Below are 21,135 nucleotides of genomic sequence, written 5' to 3'. Positions count from 1 at the left end.
CTTAAAGATAGCTATGATGTATTTCACAGATGAGGAAACCAGGACTTGAAAGGCACAGGTGAGCTCATGTGGCCAGATCAGGGCCCTTCATGCCACACAAGCAAATCTAACAGCAGGAAGGAGTGGAGGGGTCCAGAGACAGAGAGGTTGGCGAAAACAGACCACTCAGGGTCACCCCTGGTTATACATACTAACCGGATCATTTTTTGTTTGACCTGTTTGGGTTTTTTTTCCCCCCTCTCTCAGGATGAAAACAAAACAGAACAAAAAGGCTAGGTGGGGACAATCGGGGTACAATCAAAATCTCAGCCGCTCTTAGAATTCAAATCCTCCAGCCCCAGGAGGTCAGCTGTTGTGGGCCCTGGTCTTCCTGGCAGTCATCTGCTTCCAAGCCTGTTGGAGGAGAGTCTGTTCATGAAACATTCAAGACTCTGCCTCCTTCTGACCTAGATTTTAGCGAATGGGCGCTCACATGCTCACACTTGCACCGAGAGCGTCCTGACTCCAGGGCTGAAATGTGCTAGCAGAAGGAAGTTGACCAAACAAAGGCAAATGATGCTACATTGGGATTAACTCTGTTGATGAAACTGTATATGAGAAAACTCCATCCCAGGCTGCCGCTGGAAAGGGAAGAGTGAATGAAGAGCTTGTGTCTAGTTCTGGGGTCTGATCTCAGATGGACAGAGGCCTTGTCCTCAGGGGAAGGAGGGTGGAGGTGGGATCCCTGAGCCCCACTTACTCGCTGGGGCTGCCGGCAACTTACTTACGCTCTGGATTCAGCTTCACAGTGTGTACAGTGGGACTGGTAACTTACCAGCTTGAAGGCAGAGTCAAGACCTATGCCCTTGAATGCCCTTCTAGTTTTAAGACCCAGACTAGGATTCTGCTAGTGATGGATGTCTGTATACAAGTAAGCATGAACGTTCCTTTTAAGAAGAAAACTAAAAGGGAGGGTAGAGGATCCTGGGAGACCGTGCGAGGGGTCTGTAGCCAGGTCAAGTCTGCTTTGAATTAGTAATGGTTCCACATTCTTTCTCACCAGCAAGAGGAGTTCTGGAAACAGGCTCTTGGTCATGGGCACCGTGGCTAATGGTTGCCCATTAGCACGTGCGTGGGGCCAGGGGATAAGATGAGAGAGGGAGGCAGGAGAGGCTGGGCATTTTCTGGTGAAGTAGTTTGTGGGGGAAAAGCAGAAAGAAAAAAAAAAAGCAAAGGGGGGCATTTATTTTCCTCTCCAGGCAAGGTTTGTAAGGTTTCATAACTCTAGCAACTCTTCCATTTAAAACCAAACAGAGCCTGCAATGACATTTAATGTGCTACGGTCTTTGCCAACTGCTGGAGATCGGCCAGCCTCATTACTGCCCGCCAGGCCCTGGACATTATTCAATGGGCAGACTTAGCTGTAAATGTCATGGTGAAAACCAAGATTCTGAGCCTTGAAAAGTATCCAAGTCCCAGAACACCAGATGGGTGTGGCTGGTAAAACCAGAACCTTCCTCAGGGTCCAAGAAGCCCTTTGTGTCAGGCATTCTTGGCAGAGATGTATGGGATCTTGCTGAAACCCCTCTCTCTCAAGGAGTCATGATCGAAGGAAAACTGGGAGTCAATAGCAGGGAGAGGTGATAAATAACTGGGTCTGGCCACAGGTGGGAAAAGGAAAGCCAAGTGGATCTATAGCCTATTTACCATGCAGGACTGCTGGTGAGAGCATCTCTGGGGACATATTTGCTAACTGGGGGGTGCAGTTGACATGGAACTTACAAGGAAGCTGGAGAGAGCCGCCACCCTCCAGGGGGGACTCTGAAGCTCCCCTATTAGCTTTCCTGGAAGGAACAGAGCATTGGTTCTCAAACTTGAGTGTGCACCAAAATCTCCTGGAGATTCAGGAGATCTGCGGAGGGGCCCAAGAACTGGCTTTTCTAACAGTTCCCAGGTGAGGCTGATGACTAGTCTAGGGACCTCACTTCCAGAAGCATGGACCCGAGGTAGGGAAGGGGGAACAGGAGTTCCTGGTTGGATATATGAGCATCTCTACTCCTTTTTGAGCACCGGTTGACATTTTGTGCCTCCATTCAATGAATCTTGATCAAAAGGACACAAAACTCTAATGACTAATACTCAGTGAGTGCCCCTTAACTGTCAGACACTGTTCTAAGCACTTTACATGGACTTGTTTCAAAAGTTGCAGCAAATTATGAGGCAGCTAGTAGTATTATCCGTGTTTTACAGTTGAGAAAACTGAGGCTCAGAGCAAAGAAACATCCCAACTTTGTGAATATTAAGTGGCTGAACCCCTGGGATTCAAACCCAGACGATCTGGCTATTCCTTGAATGTTCCAGGCTTGCCCATCTGGGTTCTCATTCTCTTACTTAAAACACACACATCTGCACATAAACACACACACATAATTGATTTAACTACCATTCCATGTCTAGTGGAGGAGAAAACCAATTCCTTTATCTACCATCTCTCTGAAGATTCTAGGCACTTACATTTACAGCTTTTGCTTTGATTTCCCACTTCCACTGATTTCTCCTCTTTTCTACGTCTTACTTCATCTTCATTCTGTGTCATCCTTACCATGGAACGTGACCCTTCTCTACTAAATCCTTCCTTCCCCTGCCAAAGTGTCCCCAACTCAACGCAGTGTTAACTGCCCGTCAGGGGAATGGGGTGGAGGTGGGGCTATAGTTCCACGCAGCAAAATCATGTTTTAATGCATCACAAGAGAAATACATGCTCATGGAAAAAATGAAGGGAGGGGCAAAGCTCAGGAGAGTTATAAAACGAGAAAGGAAAGTCTCCCCTCACCTATAATTGGATCTTGAAAAAGGAGCAGAATATGCGACCCCCAGAAATGCCAATTGGCCCGTGGGTTATTTTAAGCTGAAGGCAATCAAGACCCAGCAGACTCAAGGAAAGCTTTTTATGTCCCCTTTAACGCATTAAAGAATTTAGAAAGGAGGCCCATACCAGGAAGAGAGCTATTACCAGAGATAACTTTTTCATCGGAGAGACTTATCTGCGTGGCAGGGCAAACATTTACCAAATATTTACTCTTTACATGAATTGTCTTCCTCCCCTTTGAAGCCTCAGACCCTTGTCCTCTCTTTTGCTCAGAATGGCATATAAACCTCAATTGCCTGACTGCCTTTGAGTCTCATATTTTTATAAGGCTCAGGTATGTACAAAATTAAATTTTCCTGTTAATCTGTCTTATGTCGATTTAATTAGTAGACCAGCCAAAAACCTAGAAGAGAAGGGAAAAAATTTTCTGGCCCTATAATCTCAAGTCTTGTTTCTCTGAAGTAATCACTGGTGGCAATAATTCAGGTGGCATGAAAAGTAAAAATTTAATAATAGGCATCTATTTTATTTAAAAAAAAAAAAAAAAAAAGTCCTTTAGTGTCCCTCGTGCTTGGAAATCTCTCCGTCCACAGGTTTAGTTTCCTTGCTGGACCTCTTTGCTCTCCACTTCTCTGTCTTCCCCCAGATCGCAAGACACCTCTCTCGTTTTCCTCTGCTAGTAATCTGAGTCTCTGTGTGTCTCTCTTCTTTCTAGATCTTGCCCTGCATCCTAACTTTTCACCAGCAAAATATCCAATCAGATGTTTGCCAAACAAAAGACAGTTCTCTTTCTAGATTTAATCTGCTTCTACCTCTTAAATAACAATCCATCCCCACTCTGCCTCCTTCACTTACCTGCCTACCTCCCTCTCCTCTGGCCCTGCCCATGTCATAAATGAATAAAATATGGTATCAGCCCTCCAAGGACGTATAGTAATGGGGACAGATGTGGTCAAAAAAAATCCCAGCAGTGTGCTAGGTGCAAAACAAGAGCGGGTAAGAATTGTTGAAGGAATAAGAGAGGAAGTGATCTGCTCCCCTTTTTGCTCAGATGGATGATGATGATGGTGATGATGATGTTGGTGATGATGATGGTGATGTTGGTGATGATGATGGTGATGTTGGTGATGTTGGTGATGATGGTGATGGTGATGTTGATGGTGATGACAGTGATGGTGGTGAGCTGTTAAGATTGAGCACTGAGTTTGCATCAGGTGCTATATCAAACCTTTTATATGCAGAGGTGGGCTGAGGACCTCTCAAAGGACAAGTAAATCATACACGTTAGCAGTTATTATCTTCCGAACACTCTGGGAGGTAGGTCTTACTTTCCGTATTTTACAAATGAGAAAGCCGAGCTGAAAAGGCCAAGTACCTTTCCCTGCTGAAGGCAGGGTTGTAACCCAGACTCCAATACAAAGTTCGCACTCTTCTGTGGGTTCTTCTTCCCTTCTCTAATCCCATATGGCTAGAGCCCTCAGATGCCCAGAATCATGCCAGCCTTCTTGAGGTCGGGGGCCTCAGGTGACCCCTCTGCCACACTGTGCACCCGGCATCCGAGCGTTTTTTCTATGAATATTAAGCTGAATCAGATGAAATTGCCAATGGTTGGCCTTTCTGGGCTCACAAAATGGCAATTTCATGTGGTTCACTCCATACAAGGCACCAGATGAATTGGCTCTGTTCTTCTGCGAGCAGGACTTTAGACAATCCCACTGCCTTCCTACCAGAAGATTTAGACGGAGAGAAAGAAAAAGAGAAACAGCATCTTGACAATTGCTTTTCTTCCAGGGAACCAGACCCAGTTCCTCAGTGTGGAAGAGCTTCGTCAAGCTCTCTTGGTCTTGATTCCCAGTAGCCGCCAAATAGCTGCCTCACTTGTAGTACATCCACTCAGTTAAAGATTCTGCTCTCACCTCCCTCTCCTTCTCACGACCTGACATGCCACATCCAGACCCAAGAGTAACAGCAAGCACTCAAAAATTCTTTTTACCAAGTAGCCTAAAAACTCCTGATTTCAGCAGGGTTTCACGAACAGTCAGGGCTGTTGGGAGAGAAAATGAAAGTATTTGTCTGTGGAGAAACTTTCCACACGCGAACCATCAGTCCCCATATCCTGCTTTTGGTCAGAGTTGGACTTCCCCAGAATTGGTCAGATATTCCCCCCGGGGGTCTCAAAAGCAAACCAGAAATTCTGTCTTCTGTCTGCCTCCATCTACCACTCCCTCTCCTCCCCTTCTCGGTCAATCTTCTTGAACAAGTTGATTCCACCTAGTGTCTCCACCTCCTCATCTCTCATTCAATACTCTACCTTTTGCAGCTGGCTTCTGTGCCTGCCTCTGTATTGAAGCTACCCTCGTCAGGTCAGTGATGGTCTCTCCATTGCTGAAACTGAGAGCCACCTTTTCTCCATTATCTTACATGACTTCCAGGCAGTCATGGACATGGTCCCTATTTTTGAAACACGCTCTCGCCAAACTCTTATAATTTCCTGCCACCTTTGCAGGCTCTTACTCCTTCACCCATTCTTTAAACGTTGGTCTCCCTTAGGGGTTCTTGGCACCCACCCAGGGCCTCTCTCATTGCTGACTCCTAATTCACTACCTGCCGCTCAGATATCTCTCCTAAATCTTCGGTCCCTATTCCCAAGCACTTGCAGGACATCTCTCCTTGGCTGGGTCACGGCCCTCACTCAGTATATTTAAGCTGACACCAGAATCTTTCTCACCCCAGCCAGTTATATCCTCTACACCTGGTAGCACTGTCCATCGGTTGCTCAAACCCAAAACCTGAGAAGAATCCTTGACTCTTTTCTTTTTTATTTTCTATAACCAGTCAGTCCTCAAGTCCTGTAATTCTGCCTCCTAACTCTCCCTCGAATCCGTCTTTCTCCGTGTCCACCGCATCCTCACTAAGTGAATTTTGCTCTTTTAGTCTAGCCACTCTTGATAATGGAACAAGCATGATCTTTCCCTTCAGTGGCTCCTCGTTACACTTGGGATAAGGTCCTAACTCCCGCACTTGGCTGACAAGGCCATACCTGATTTGGTCAGTTCTTACTTTCTGTTGCTCACTGCGCTCATGAGCCATTGTGAATGATCTTGAGTGCACCTACCGCTTTGAATTCACATGTTTTAGTTCTTTCTTCCCTCTAGCTCATCTCAGACTCACCCTTCGCACCTGACTCAACACACTTCTATTCAAGCCTTTGCTGAGGCCCAGGTATGGATAAAGTTGCCTATCTACCAAACCCGAGAGCACCCAGCACTTGCTCCTGCTGGATGCATGGCTCAGGAGAGATTGAAAGTATAGTTGAGAAGCAACAAAGCAGACTACAACCGTATGGTTAACAGATAACTCAGCTGGTTCGTTGGCACTGCTGCCATAGGAAATGTCCTGTAAGTAGGGTTAATGTTTTCATGGGTAGATAATAGCTTAACCAGGCATGTTTGGATGCTCTGCCTAGGAGCTGCCAAAAATACATTTGAATTGATTTGATAAGATTAATAGTAATATTAAAGGGACACATCCTGGAATAATTAATGTTTTGTGAGTTCTTACTAAATGTCTACAACTGTGCTAAGCATTCTGTTATTTTGTTTAATCTTCACAGCAGCCCGTAGGTAGGGAATATTTTTATTATTTGTATTTCATAGATGAGACAACCAAGACTCACAAATGTTGAGTATGATCAGGGTTGTCCAACAGGTCAGAGGAAAAGCTGGCATTTGAATCCAAGTCAGCCTGCGCCCAGAGTGCATGCTTTTTCTGAGCTACTATCATGTGTTCCTTCTTATCCTCTGACACTGGGGCTTCTATGCAATCTCTACTTCAAGTGCCTGATTCTGTGGATGACCTCAAGACCCAGTTCTCCTTCGGGTACAGACTCTATCACCCTGAGGCAGAGTCTCTAAAGCAGAAGGGAGGAGAGGAGCGTTCTCAGGTGGAGAGATGCGCCTGAGAATTGAAGCCAGGCTTTGATCTTTTTTTTTTTTTTTTTCATGGGCAACATCTTCCTGCCTGAAACCAGACGGGCAGCTCCCAAGTTCCTTGCAAGAGAGCCAGGCCAGACTCCTCCCAGTGCAGCTTCATTATTATTATTCTCTAGTGAGAAATAGATTTGATCATGGCAATGAGAATTTATTTTAGGCCTTTGTTCCAAGAACCAATGGAAGTTCCCACTTTGCCTTAAACTAATTCTAGTGTTTTCATTTATTTACTTATTTTGAATTGAAGTCTTGAGTGTCCTGGATTAAGATGTCTCCACAGCATCTCTACCTAAAACTCCTTCCTTTTCTTTTCCTTTGTGTGTGTGTGTGTGTGTGTTTGTGTGTGATTTTCCAACATCCTTTTTTGTTTTTTTCTTTAGAACTTTGAGTGTCTCACAGATAGGGTCAAAAGGACTCTTCACAATGATTTAAACTTAGGGGTGAGAGAACACAAGTTATTCTTGAGAACTTAATTTGTTTTCCTGGCGCTGACCTTCTAAGAGGGAGAGTGAGGGAGAGTTACCAACCATCCTATTTTTCAGGTCAGAACTTGAGAAACAAGATTGGAGGAAGGAGTTTTCTCAACTTTTGCTGGTTCAAGATGCCCTCTGGAAGATTTAATTTTTTTTTTAGGTTAATAGAGTGAGCAAGAAAAAGTAGTCTGGTTTTCCCAGGACGCATAGTCATTACACCTGTTGGTCAGGGAGAAAACTGTGACTGGGTTTCTTAGCCCACAGCTGTGTCTGTGTATATGTGTGTGGTGGGGAGAGACTGGAGGTCCCGGGGGCAGGGGGAAGGCAGTGTTAGTTTTGACCCTTACGAAAAGATGAATTTTCTATTATGAGGGAATTCACAGGTGGTTGCTCTTTCTTGTAAAATTAATAAATAAAATTAGTGGAGGTAATCTGGAGTTTAAATCAAGAGGAACTGTTGGACAGAGCTAGGAATGGCTGCAGTCTGGGTACTAATTCTGAGAACTGGACACATTATTTCTGTCTAGTTCTTCCTTCTCTCCTTCTATCTATTTGCTTTTGTTTATTGGGTGCTTACCATTCATTAGACATTTTGCTAAGCAATTTACAAACATTGTCTTATTTAATTTTCATGCAAGCTTATGAGAGAAATATGAGTGTTATCTCCAACTGGCAGACAAGGAAATCAAGGCTCATAAAAGTTAAGTCACTTGCTCCAGACCAGGCAGAGGGAAAGGTAGAGCCAGAACTCAGCCCCAGGTCTCTCTGTCCTAGACCTTGACCTCTCAGCCATCACATCACACTGCTTCCTTACTGAACGTCTTCTGTTCTTTGTCCCCAGGGACAGGATGAGAACTTCCGTCAATGTTGTGGGCGACTCATTCGGGGCTGGGATTGTCTATCACCTCTCCAAGTCTGAGCTGGACACCATTGACTCCCAGCACCGAATGCATGAAGATATTGAAATGACCAAGACTCAGTCCATTTATGATGACATGAAGAACCATAGGGAAAGCAACTCTAACCAGTGTGTCTATGCCGCACACAACTCTGTCATAGTAGATGAGTGCAAGGTACCTTTCTCATTCATGGATATTGAGACCTGTATATAATAGTGCATGCTGGATTGCTTAGATTTCCTAAAGCAAACACAAAAGCCCTGCATGTATTATTGTCACATTAATTTTTCTAAAGAATCATGTAACTCAAGCTTCTAGGAGTCCCAGATCATCTAACTCTGTGTCTGATGTGGCAAGAATCCAAGTCTAACAGCGAAAGAGCCAATCAGTTGCTTGTTTCATCCATGTGATATAAGACAATCATTCTGACTTCCCCGTCCACCCACTCCACAAATTCGATCAGAGTTCTTTGAACATTATGCTCAAGAATTTGTGGTTCCTAGGGCTTTGCTGGCTTTCATATATTCTATTCCTCAAGTGAAATACCAAGAGAAATACCCAGAATCATTTGATTCATAGAGCACAAGGATTCCTCCTTGCTGTATTTCACGTATTGGTCAAAAAAATGTGCCCACGTAACTCTGTGCAGCTATCTCTTTCTCTTAATTATTTCTGTGGGAAGGTGAGTTTTGACCTGGCAGTCACTTTGCTCCAAAAAGGGGAAAGTAACTTCAAGTAAAGGATAACTCTCCTTCAGGACAGTCATCCATAGATGTCTTTGAGAAAACTGCATGTCACACACTGCTTGGCAGCACCATCTTTCCTGAAGCATGGATGCTGTGGACTCTTTTCCAAGCTGTTGGATGCTGAGTCTTCAAGCCTGATGGGCTCTGTCTAGCCTTCATTGTAACTAACTTGACATTGTCAAAGACAGAGTGTCATGACCAGAGTAAAGCAAACTTGGAGAAACCCTGGCAGGTGAGCTGGATCAACCCTCGGGGTTGGGTTGCTTAAATAGTTCCAGGAAGCAACTGAGGACAATCTGAATCCAACACAGGTCTCTGATACCTTTTTGACTCCCATCATTTAGTAGTTAGTCTCTCCCTATGTTATTTCTGGGTCATTCCAAATATACACCACAGCTTCTGCCAGATGACTAAGGACGGCACAGAAGCAGTTCTCTTTACTGGACTGTAACATAGGTCCAGCCACCATCTTTGGCTCGTCCCCTCTGTATCAGCTATCTGTGTGGGTAAACCAGGGCTCTGATGCAAATTAGGGAGGGACCCCCACCTATCAAGAGGCAATCACATAAATTAATTGACTCAGTGGAAAAATGATTAAAATTGTTAGAAATTCAAATGCACCTAAATGGTATACTACATTCTCCTGGAACGTTAGTGTTTCCCACATCTAAATGAATGTGCTGGATTATTCCCCATCAAAATATTATTTTTGGTCAAACAAGGGTCAACATTCCATGGAATGGCTCTTTGCACTATTATATTTAACAAGTATTTATTGTGTGCCTTGTGGGGTTAGGTTGACCACCTCCTTCTTATTCCTAGGCCCTCCTCCAATATTTTGATTATTAATCAAGTTTTTTTTAAGTACCAGTAATCTGCAAAGCCCTGATTTAGACAGTGGAGGACAGCACAATGTATGTACGATTATGTAGTGGAGATAAGGCTTGATCCCAATTACTGCCATCCAGGGAAAAATAGTAGTACGAAACAAAATAAAATCACCATATGTGTGTTCTGATTTTGCAGTCATATATGAGAATCCCAGTGTTAGTTAACCACCTCAAGAGCCTTCTCAACAATGTTGTTTAGGACACGTTTTGAAGAAGGTGTATAGGCGTGGAGATACCAGTAGATTTCAGACTCCCTGGATTAATTTTTCCTTAAAGGACATCAAGCACATCAAGACAAATTTGCTTTATTTTTTTAGCAAAACAATTCAAGTCCTAAAGGGAGATATAGGTCAACTGTCCCTGTCTCCGGGAAGTAAGTCCATGAGGAGAGGCGATGGCCCCGTTTATCACTGCTGTGCCCTACAGCAGTGCCTGGCATGCAGCCAGCTCTTTAGAAATATTTACTAAGTGCATCCTTTCAGCATCTTGACCCTATGTTTTAAGTAAGAGAACCTTTTTTGCTGGATGGTTCCATAGAGTTAGTGGCTCACTTTCTTTATGCAATTGACCACTAACCCATTCATCTGCAAACTCATTGGTGAAGTTACGTTTAGATGGTCAAATGGTGAAACCGAGCAGGTGATGGAAATCATGGAGTGGCCATATTGATTTAATAACTATCTGGCTGTTTGCATTTTTTAGTGGGGTGCTTGGGTTCAGCTCAGTGAAGGTTGTTAGGAGAGGCAGACTGACTCTTCCCACTCTAGACCAATTAAGTGAGTTGACACTGATGTGCACAGGGGGCAGCCAGAGCTGTGATGAACTTACGTACTTTCCCAGAATATCTGAGTCACCTTTACTTGTGCCTTTGAACTTCCTTCTGGTCCATTCTCAGTCTTACTGTTAAAAAACTGAAACTCCCTTTTTTGCTTTTCTATTAACCCAGGTGTTGGAACAGAGAGGGGTGGAATGGATTGGAGAGCGGAATCCCTGCTTTCTTTAATCCAGCCAGAAAAAGGAAATGCAAAAAAAAAAAAAAAAAAAAATTGTTCCAGCAACTTTAGAAACATAGGGCCCAGTATTTGAAAAAACACCCCCCTCCCACCACCCAAGTTCTGTCTGGTTTTCCAAAGGCACCACATGGTGATTTATACTTTTGCCCAGCTATTGACCTGGCTCATCATTGAAAGCCAAATAGGCACATTCAAGGTCAGAGTGAACAGGCAGCTTGCTCCAGGCAGACAGTTTGTCCCTGGCAGTCTTTCCTGACAGTTCACTGAAGGGGAAACAAATTTGCTGCCGCTCTGGTCACAACTTTAATCACCTTAAGCATTCTTATGTCATGCTGGTCTCTCTGTTTTCAAACTCTTGCCTTGTAACCATACTTTCAAGTTATGCAATTTTTTTTTAATTTTAATCAGAATAACTGCATGTGATATGGTCATTGCTTGTTGCACCGTTTGTCTTTTAAAAAGTGGGGGAGGGCTTCATGGGGACTGAAGGAATGAGTAGTTTTTATTTTCATTTGCTTGGTTCGTGAAAGGCGCTTGGTTTTCGGTTGCTAGCATGTTGTGTGTGTTCATAATGCATGCGTCTCACTTCCACTTGGGTCAGGAGAAGGTCAGATTTCTCTCAAACATTGCTGCGTTTGTCATGTCTCCATATCCTAATGCTTCCATAAATCCAGTCTCTCCATTATGTGGAATATCAGTCGTGGGTTTAAGTTTGCACATGACCTTGAAGACAGACAGATGGAAGGTAAGCTAGGAAAACAACTTAGAAGTGGAGGGGAAACCCTCCCGTTCTGTGTAAGGGTTCAGTTCGCTTTTAAGAGCCAGGGAAGCAAGATCTGGACAGTCTGGTGATTACAGTTGATTAATAAATGTTTGCATGGAAAGAATTCACATATACATGTCACTGACCTCTGGCTTTTAATTCCCTCCTTTCCAGTCTGATTTTTTAAAGGCCTGGATAGCTTATTGGGTAGAGCCAGACCATCACGATTTCTGATTTTAAAATTGGACGGGTATGAAATCCACCTGGCCTCACTGCAGCTGAACCTTTCACGTGCATGAGTAGAACTAGCTGCCTAGTTCTGGATTTTTTTTCCTCTATGGTTGTATGGAGTAGCACGAGGGCACTATGTTTGAAGGACTGCATTAGCGTGTGATGGGTCTCTCGATAATTAGACACCATTGCAACCCTAAAAGCATAGTAGAAGTTATCCCCTAACTTGCAGGGTCTCTCGAGTCCCTCAATACCCCATAAAGCAAAGTATGTTTTGTTTTTTTTAATGTTCACAAATCAGTGTTGAAAACCCAGACCAGCTCAAAATCAATTTGGAAGGGACTGATATTGAAGTCCTCCCTACCTGGGTCTGGTGCTCCTCCACATAATCCACGGGGTGGTTCTCTGGTTCATGGCCCGTAAGCTGGTTGCTGATGATAATTATTTTCAGGTAACTCTGGCAACCAACGGAAAGTCAGCCGACGGCAGTGTTGAGGAAGAACCTTGGAAACGTGAAAAATAAGGATATGACCCTCAGCAAATCCTTGAATAAACTCCCCAGTGTGTCTTATGGTAAAAGAGGATATAAATGACCTTTCTTTAAAAAGAAAAAAAAATACATGTATTTCTGTGTTGACTTAATCTGTTAGCTGAGGCTTAGAGGATCTGTTGTGAGTCAGTGAGAGGCACGGTGCTGTGTCTTTGCCAAATAATGCTTCGTAACCGTCTAGTTTTCTCATTTGTCTTACTGTTTGAACGGATGCTGCTGGGGGAATCAGTTTGAATTGAAGACGCATCCTTGCCAGCTTCCCTTTTCCCTCGAGATGCAGAACCAACCATGGATCCTTTTTCCCAGGGGACACGTCTAAAGCCGGGTGGCACATTCCAGGCACTCGCGGTAATGAGCAGACTCTCAGTGTGTTACTCCTTCCAGTGTTCTCCAGGCCTCGCCGTGTAATGCACGAGACATTCTGTTAGACGCCTCTAGAAGTAAATCCCCTTAAATGTCTTGTAGCGTCTGCCCTTGTGTTGGTTAAAAGAAAGTACCCGTCTTAGGGAACTTTGCTGATTTCTCTTCTGTAGACTGTTTAAGCTAAATGTTTCAAAGAGTAGTGGGAGCCATCCTCTTAAAGGCAGCTGCTTACAGAACCCGCTGAGTCTCTGCTCTACCCTACCTAGTCTGTGGGGATCATTGTTGAAGTGTCAAAGTATGTTTCATAATTTGCTCTAAAGTTGATCATGGATTAGGCTGTAATGTGCAGCAACTACTGTATATATTGACAAAAGTAAGAGAGCACAGTCAACACACATTTTAACCAGATTCAAAGAGTCAAATTTGTTTACGGTTGGTTTGCATCACCTGGCGTGGTGAAATCAAGTGAGATCGTTTGATCTATGCTTCAGTTTCTTTGTTTCATCGTAAAATTCTGATTTGGGTTTCTAACAAAAAAGACATTCTTAATTCCCAAATTACTTCAGTCGTATTCTCATCCAGTTCGACGGCTTAATCATTTTACTTTCCTCACATATGAAGGACAGTTGTGTTGGCTGTGCCTCTTTTAATACGAATCTCTTGATAAACACAAAAACAAAACCAAACACTGTTAGTTATCAAATACGCAGGAAGCTTTTAAAAAATATTCTATTGAAGCACGTAAAGCCAGTTACAGGACAGAGTTGGAAGCAAAGCCTGTCTTTCTCCCTCGTCTTCTCTGTGGAAAGGAACCCAGAACAAACACATGTGCAAAATCCTATAAAGGTGACAGTTCTATAGCAAAGTCAGGGCAGCCTTTGAGCCATGCAGTAGGAACAAAGGATGGCTCCACAGAACTTTGAGATGGAATCTTTTTAAGGCTGTGAAAGTTTGAGGGAAGAAATAATATCATTGGAGTAGCACCGTGCCTTGCATGGGGTAGGTACCCCCAAGCTACCTTTTTCATGTCTGTCCTATCATTTTTTATCAAATAACCCACAGTATTTTCCTAAGTTTTCTGGCTTTGGGAGTTTCCTGAGAACTTGAATGTGAATCACTGAGAAACAAAGCACATTTGACTCTAAGGAGCACGTAGAGCCTTGGTCCAATGTGGGAGTAGGTCTGAGGCCAGCAGATGGGTGCTGAGAGATTCATAAACAGTCAGGGTCCACATTCTCTTGGGAGAGGGTGTTTATGGACATTGAATACCCTTTTACCTACTCTTTGTGACTTTTCTCTTCCAAATCAGATACCTTTTGAACATACGAGAGATTCTAGTAGCTTTGTCTCTTAAGGATCACTGTTGAGCAGTATTAAGCTGCTTTTGCTTAATTTTTTTTTTAATGGCATTGGTCTTCATTTTCATTAGACAGACAGCTCAGAGGGTGTCCACTGACGTGCTGAAATGTAGTGGAAAATGCATCCTTTACAGCATATACTGTGGGTCAAAGGGACAGTTCCTGGATTTAACTGTGAAACTGTTAGGAATTTTCTTTAAGTGGTGCTCCCAAGAGCTTTTTTATGATGAAGACAAGGATCTAAGAGAGGCACCTAGGAGCTTGTGTTTTTGCTGTTTGAGGCCAGCTTAGCACTTGTACGTGCTGACATGTTGCTCGAAGGAGGGGCCTCAGGACCGTCTTCCCAAGGCTCTGCCTAAAAGTCTTCCTTGTTTGCTTTGTCTTCCACTCTTTCCTAGTTGTCAAGTTAGCCTATAAATATATAAGGGGACAGTGTGTTCAGAAGAAACTAAGTGGCACAGCTTAACAAAGCAGGGTTTTCGGGTTTGAAACTGTGTGTGGTAAGTTTCCATGCGAATATACTTAGGAAATCAGTTTATCTGGAAGTTCAACAAATCCTGTTAAAAATAAGCAATTTCTCAAATTCAGGACTAGCCTGAAAAATCCGGGATGTATGTAGAGCTGGCGTATGACTGTGTCCTCTGGTTTTGTTAGCCATGTTTATTCATTCTTCTGCCACGCCCACTGCGGTTTCCCTTGCCCAGCATATGTGCCATAAACAGAACCAGTAGATCCAGAATATACCTCTAACAACCTTTTTCTAAGCAGGATATTATAATCTGTCCATTATATGCATAGATTTATATTAATAGGTCCAACACAAATATGAATGCTTGTAATGTCCATTAATGTTTGATGATGCATAAATGTTACACTTGTACACAGACAAGGCAGGCCAGACATACACTGCATCCTATAAGATCTGTGAAGTCAGGGCTTTGGCAACACTGTTTTTTATGGACTCATTCACTCCTTTTAGGAATCAGAATCATTTCAGGAGAAAACAAACTGAATAGACTTTTATCCTCTCCTTTCTCATTTTCACCCTTTGGGAAACCCAAGCAGAGTCATCCTTTGATTCCTTTTTACAATTCAGTGAATCAAATCCAATCAGCGAAAAGAAGGGCTTAACTCTCAAGGTAAACTTTCCCTTAGATCTTTGAGGATGTGCCTTCCAGGCAAAGAGCATCGGAGAATCAAGGCAATCATCTAGATCATGGAGATCTTCAATATTAAACTTGAGAACTTGAGTTCTGAACCAAGTCGCCATCAGATTTGATTCTTTACTTCCTATTGGGTGTGGAAACACACCTATAGTCTCGTTTCCTGCAGAAGTTACCATATTTCATAAGATACAAGTGTTTACTTCTCTTTAATGACTCATCAGCGTGGGTGTTCATGAAAGTCTAAAGAAAGGGTCCCCAAATGCCTAGCTTTTGGATTTGGACTGGTGGAAGCTGAGAAAGACTTAGGGGAAGTTCAGTTTGCAGGGGGAGATGTACTCCTGGGAGGTAAGGTGAAAAATCCCAAAGATTGGTTGATTAGAGGGTCTCCGATCATTCCCACTTGTGCACGGAGAAGTATGTCATTTGCAAGTGTGTATCTTGTGAGGAGGCCCTTTTGGAGTTGGGTAACTCACCTAATGGACCCCTGAAAGGAAATTCAATTCTGACATGTTTTTGCAAACACCACATATCCCTTTGTCCTCAATAGCAAAAATTCTGGTATAATATTTCACTTTTGTCTGAATCAAGTGTTCTGTGCTCTGTTCTCCATGCAAAGAGCATCAGAGAATCAAGGGAGTCACCTAGATCACGCAGATCTTGACTATGAAAGTTCAGATGATGAGTTCTGACCCAGGTAGCTGTCAGAAATACAGCAATGAATCCCAATAGATACTCACATGCTCAGAGAGAATTCTTCATCGTTTGGAGTCTGGATAGACAAGCCCCAGCAGCTCTTGCCTGGAGCACTGACTAAACAGCGGTCACACCTGGTGGAGGTGGCTCTTCCCACATTGCTGCTCAGTTGTGTGGGTTGCCGGTTTGGCTTTGCTTATTCCCAAAATGAATTCATTCCAGGCCAAGAAAAAGGACCAAATAGGGTCTTTAAATTTTTGTAATATTTGCTCTTTGAATAAGAACATTATGGTCTAGCAGCCCAAAAATATTAAATTTAAAAGCAAAGAGCCTGAAGGAATTCTGAAGTGAAAATTTGTAAGTCCAGTTGTCAGAGAAAATAAATGGTCTCCGTCTCTGGTAATTTGGGGCCAAAACCTAGAAGGGCCAGCGAGTGCCTACCCAGGCAGGTCGTGCTGCAGGCAGGTTGGTCTCCTCCGGTGGAGTGAGTTCAAAGCTGCTCAGGTACCAGTTGCTTATGATTTTCCTGTAAAGAAAACCTGATTTCTACTCTTCCTTTTGCTCTCTTCTTATTCCAATGATCATTGTTGCTGCTTTAGAGGACAATTTAGTAAACGACCGTACAAGTTAGCGCAAGGGTTTGTTTTAGAATAGAGGACAGAGAATCTTACTTGAGTCCTATCTAATTTCATAGCACAGCACAGCTGATTCAGGGGATGACATAGAAACGAGGAGAAATAATGCAGGAGGGTAGAGCAAACGTCTGACTTAGACTCTGCCCATTTTTATTCGTATAACTTACACAAGTCACTTCACATCCAAGCCCCATTTAAGAAAAAAAAAAAAACGAAGGGTTGGATTAAATGATGAAAACCCCCTTCCAGTCCTAAGAATCCATGAAATAATGATTGCTGCTTCAATTTCTTCTTTCATAAGAGGCTCACTACTCTCAAACATTACTTATTTGTATTTTAAGTCAGAGGAGCCAACAATAATGAATAACCAATTTGGATTTTTCTAATCCCCTTTGGGGAAAATGAAATTCAAGCCTCTATCTTCATTTGATGTTTTACAACAAGCATGGAAGTTGGCCACGTTAATCCACACTTTGGTGTTTGGGGATACAAACAGATATCCTTTTATAAAACTGTCCTTTGCCTAAGGCACTGTCCTCATAGAAGTAGCAGTTCAGCTCAGGGAACAATGCTGCCGGAGTCACCATGAGGGGGCCAGGACGAGTCTATGGCCTCCCTCAAGTTCTTGCATCATTCCTGCTGTAGCAACAGAGCCCACTCTGAATACCCAAAACACACAGTTTCCTCCAAGCAGACCTGATTGCCAACCCAGTATGGGAATTTGGGAGCCTTTGGCAAGTACACTTGAACACTCTTACAAAATTTGGTGCAAGACTTACACAATAACAGCAACTGTCTGTAAATACTTTCCCTTTCCACCCGTACACAGACACGCACATCCATGCACAGGATGGGCCCGGGACAAAGTCCTTCCTCTAGAGAGATAGGCAAGAATAGCTAGTTGAATTCATTTTCAAATTTTCCTCTTGCTTTGGTTTTATTGTGGGTATCACATCACGGATGGAGATGGTCTATCTTACAAGAATGGAGTTGTTTGGCGCTCGTTGCCTTCTTCAGTGCCTGAGGAGTTTCCAGGGTGGGTAAAATGTATGTCTGCAAGGTGCATGTCACCAGCCATGGCCTTTGAACAATCTCTTGCACGTTCTGGTACTTCTGCAGTGGACCACCCTTTTCACCCTTACTCTTCATCCAAACTCCTGCTAAGTACGGAATAGGTTTGGTACTATTGTGAGCACCTATATTGCCAGAGAAGACTTCAGCTCTGTAGATTTGGGGGAGAGAGATGTAAAGCTAGTACTAAAAGGATCAGGTTAGTTTTTTTTTTTCATTTGTTTGTTCAAATTTTTAGCGCAGAAGATCTGACATAAGAGCATCAAGAAAAATGTATTTCTTAGCAGACGCATATAAGAATGTATAGAAAAGGCGGAGAAGCCCTCAAGTTCTGACTTCATTCAACTCAAAATAATATTCTGAGGAATTACTGGCTTTCTTTTCCCTGTGTCCAGCCTTGCTTCACCTTCCTGCCTCTGGGGCAAGAATCCATTTGGATATTTTTAAAGCCCTTCTGATTGTTACACAGGGCCCTTCTGAGCGGAGGATAAACCTGCTACTGGAACAGATCCCTCTGCCTTGCAGAGTCAGCCCTTGACCTCGAGCCTGGGTAGCAACAGGTCTCCAGTTCCTCTGGAGTCACCCCCAACCCCTGGGTGAGTGTTGGAACGTAACAGCTGACTGTCGCCCTTGTCCTCATCCTCCGTGGAGATGGCGATGATGCAGGGGGAGCCTCGCTCCTTCTAGGGCTCGGGTTCTTCTCATGGCAACCACTTAGCCTGCCTGGAAACAGCCTGCTGCCTTGGTTGGAGGGAAATGCACACACTAGGAAGTTGGTCTAGCGTATCTCTGCGATTTCGCCCCCACGGAACAAATTCTCCGAGATGTCTGATGCAGGACACTGGCACTCTGGTTGCTTCCTACTCCAGGAGAATTATTCTCCTTACTAGGAACTCATCCTTTGGCATCCAGATCTTTCCATAAACGACCTTAACTCCCTCCTTTCCTCCTTCCCCTGGAAACCTCAGTCTTACATCTCCATGTTGCACAAGACGGATCAGATTACCTGGTCACCATAGAGATTTGTATATAAAAAACTACTTTTGTGAGGATTTTGTATATTGGTTTTCTATTTGTTTTCTACAGCTTGAGGAGAGAGCTGGACAAACTGTGAATCTAATTTGATCTTGCTGCCAGCAGATATATTTTGGCTTCTTGGTAAAAATCTATGTTACCAGGGACAATATATTGCCTTCTGATCAGTATTTCACCCCAAACTCACAACTTCCTCCAGCCCAATCTTACATTCTTTTTTAAACAAATCCCTGGGCTTCTTTGCTATTATTTATAAAGAGCATGAGAAAACATATTTAGAGACCTGGATATTATATGTTTAATATTGATTTAGCCTTTAATGATATTATAGGTTTGTATCTAGTCCTCATAAATCATAATGAACTCAGCGTAGACTGAATTACACTATTTAGTATCTGTAATTTTGCAGACAGATATTTTCTTACGGTATTTTCTATATAACCACATACGTAGAATTATAATTCATTAGAGCACAAGACGTTTCTACAGCAATTTACAGCCATCCGTTGTTTCCTGAGCACACAGCCACATTTGAAAAATGTAAGAACCCAGTCCTTTGCGATGCAATGAACAAAACGACCATTAAGAACAAAGAATTGCTTGAGTCCCTTAGCTGGTTAGGATATGCATTTAAACACTTAGTCTTTTTCACTTGAGGAATGGTGCTGACTCCTTATTTTTGACACCAGGCCTTGTTTTTCATCCAGCTAAGCATTCTAATTTTGCTTTTCTCCAAGAAAATGAAAAATAAGGTAATAATAGTGGGATGATTTCTATGTCAGAATCTCCCATGCCTTCCTAATAATTTATGTGAAAACTGGCTTAGGAAAACTTTGAATAGCGAGAGATTGAGGGTGAGGGCTAGGAAGCAAATCAAAATAGGTTTGTCACAGTTCATTCTTGCCAAGCAAATTGGTGGCAAATGTCACATTGTCATGTGAATTGAGCACATGTTTTTAAGAAAAAAATATTAGTGCCGGCTATGAAGCAATACTCTTATCACTGGGGCTTAGATTCACATTGAAATTGTTTGGAAGCAGCCCAGGTAGATTCCGTTCTCAGGTGAGTAACAGTCTGTGTAATGTCCCTAAAACGCAAATCAATAACCACTGCAAAGATAGGGTGCGGGGTAGCGGGGGTGGGGTTGGGGGGACGGTTCCTTTCGCCAAACACGCTTTCTGATATGCTTGTAGGGCTAGTATTTTTGCTATGTTTTAGAAAATTAGTCAGTTACATAGAAAGTGTACTGATGTGTATTTGAACCTGCTCCTCATTAAGCAAACAGATTAGATGTGCCCTCAACTGGCAACGATTGTATCTGTGATTTTCAAGTACAGATAGCTGTCAAGCATGAGTTCTTGTGTGTACACAGTAACACTTGGTTCACGCATGAAGAACAGTGCCTATGCACTTTGTGTAGCTATAATGTAGGTATTTATGTGTAATTTCAGTGAAATGGTATATAGAAGTATTGTAATTTAATTCAAACGTTATTTTTTGGCTGTTCATCTAAGTGCAGTAGACGTGTTACTTGGTGTTCTGAATTCCCTTCTTCTCCTTCTTAGATGCCTAGGAACGAATCACTTCTCCTCTTTCTTATTGTGACTTGGGAATGTATTATCAGTGAAGAATTTATCTTTGAATCCTTTGTACCGATGATTGTTTGAAAGTCTGTGTGTGTCCAGTATATTTGTAAATATGCAATTCAGGGACAGGGAGGGTTGGATGTGTGTCGTGATTCTTATTGAAAGGTCACCTGACATTGGGGAATGCATGGTGAATGCAACTGTGGGACTTTTGATTATCTAGGCTTAGGTAGGTTTAGAATGAGGACATTTATCTCCAGCCCTCCTTCACTTGGTGGATTGGGCTCAGAGAGACAAAAGGTTAGTCTGCTTCTGAGCATGCGTGTGTGAGCATCATGTCCTTAGGTAAAGGTCTGTCTCTTTGGTTGCCAAATACTGATCATCATGCTCATGACTTAAAGGTTCTGAAGAGCCTTGTCCCCCTCGGTTTCTTGAGTCAGGGTATAGGGAAGACATTCACTGACTAACTGCCATGCAGGCAAAAGTCCAGAAAAGCACACTTCCGGTAGTAAACTGCACAATTGTCTCTAGAAAGAGCGCTAGAAGCACAGGAATGGTCAGTGTACAGCTTTGGGGTTGCAAAAAAACAAAAAACAAACAAAAACTGATGATGCACAGATCCCATCTATGTGAAGGGGATAGGACCTCCACCTAAGTAGGGTGTGTGTGTTTCAAGTGATTGAAGATGAGGTTAAGTAATGCAATTATATACTTGCCTCCTAAAACACACATTCTGTCTAATTATCACTAAATGGAATATTGTGGGGTCTCTAGTTTCTGTAACTCCTCTTTTGTCTGTAAGGACAGAGAAGAATGACCATGTGCC

The 21,135-nt window shown here is 43.0% G+C and overlaps 1 protein-coding gene across 5 annotated transcripts in view; it reads left to right on the top strand.

Annotated features, from left to right (window-relative positions):
- SLC1A2 (solute carrier family 1 member 2) overlaps positions 1–20,896 on the top strand; it is a 140,133-nt gene extending 119,237 nt beyond the window's left edge. For all 5 annotated transcript variants that reach the window (XM_032488458.1, XM_032488460.1, XM_032488457.1 and 2 more), the window contains 2 exons: positions 8,152–8,383; positions 12,304–20,896. In XM_032488458.1, coding sequence (XP_032344349.1) covers positions 8,152–8,383; positions 12,304–12,375 — 304 coding nt within the window. In that variant the 3' untranslated portion in view covers positions 12,376–20,896. The remainder of the gene's footprint in view (positions 1–8,151; positions 8,384–12,303) is intronic.
- Positions 20,897–21,135: the final 239 nt, after the last annotated feature.

The sequence above is a fragment of the Camelus ferus genome, chromosome 10 (genome assembly GCF_009834535.1).
Source record: "Camelus ferus isolate YT-003-E chromosome 10, BCGSAC_Cfer_1.0, whole genome shotgun sequence".
Lineage (NCBI taxonomy): Eukaryota > Metazoa > Chordata > Mammalia > Artiodactyla > Camelidae > Camelus > Camelus ferus.
This window is presented reverse-complemented; position numbering and strand designations above follow the sequence as displayed.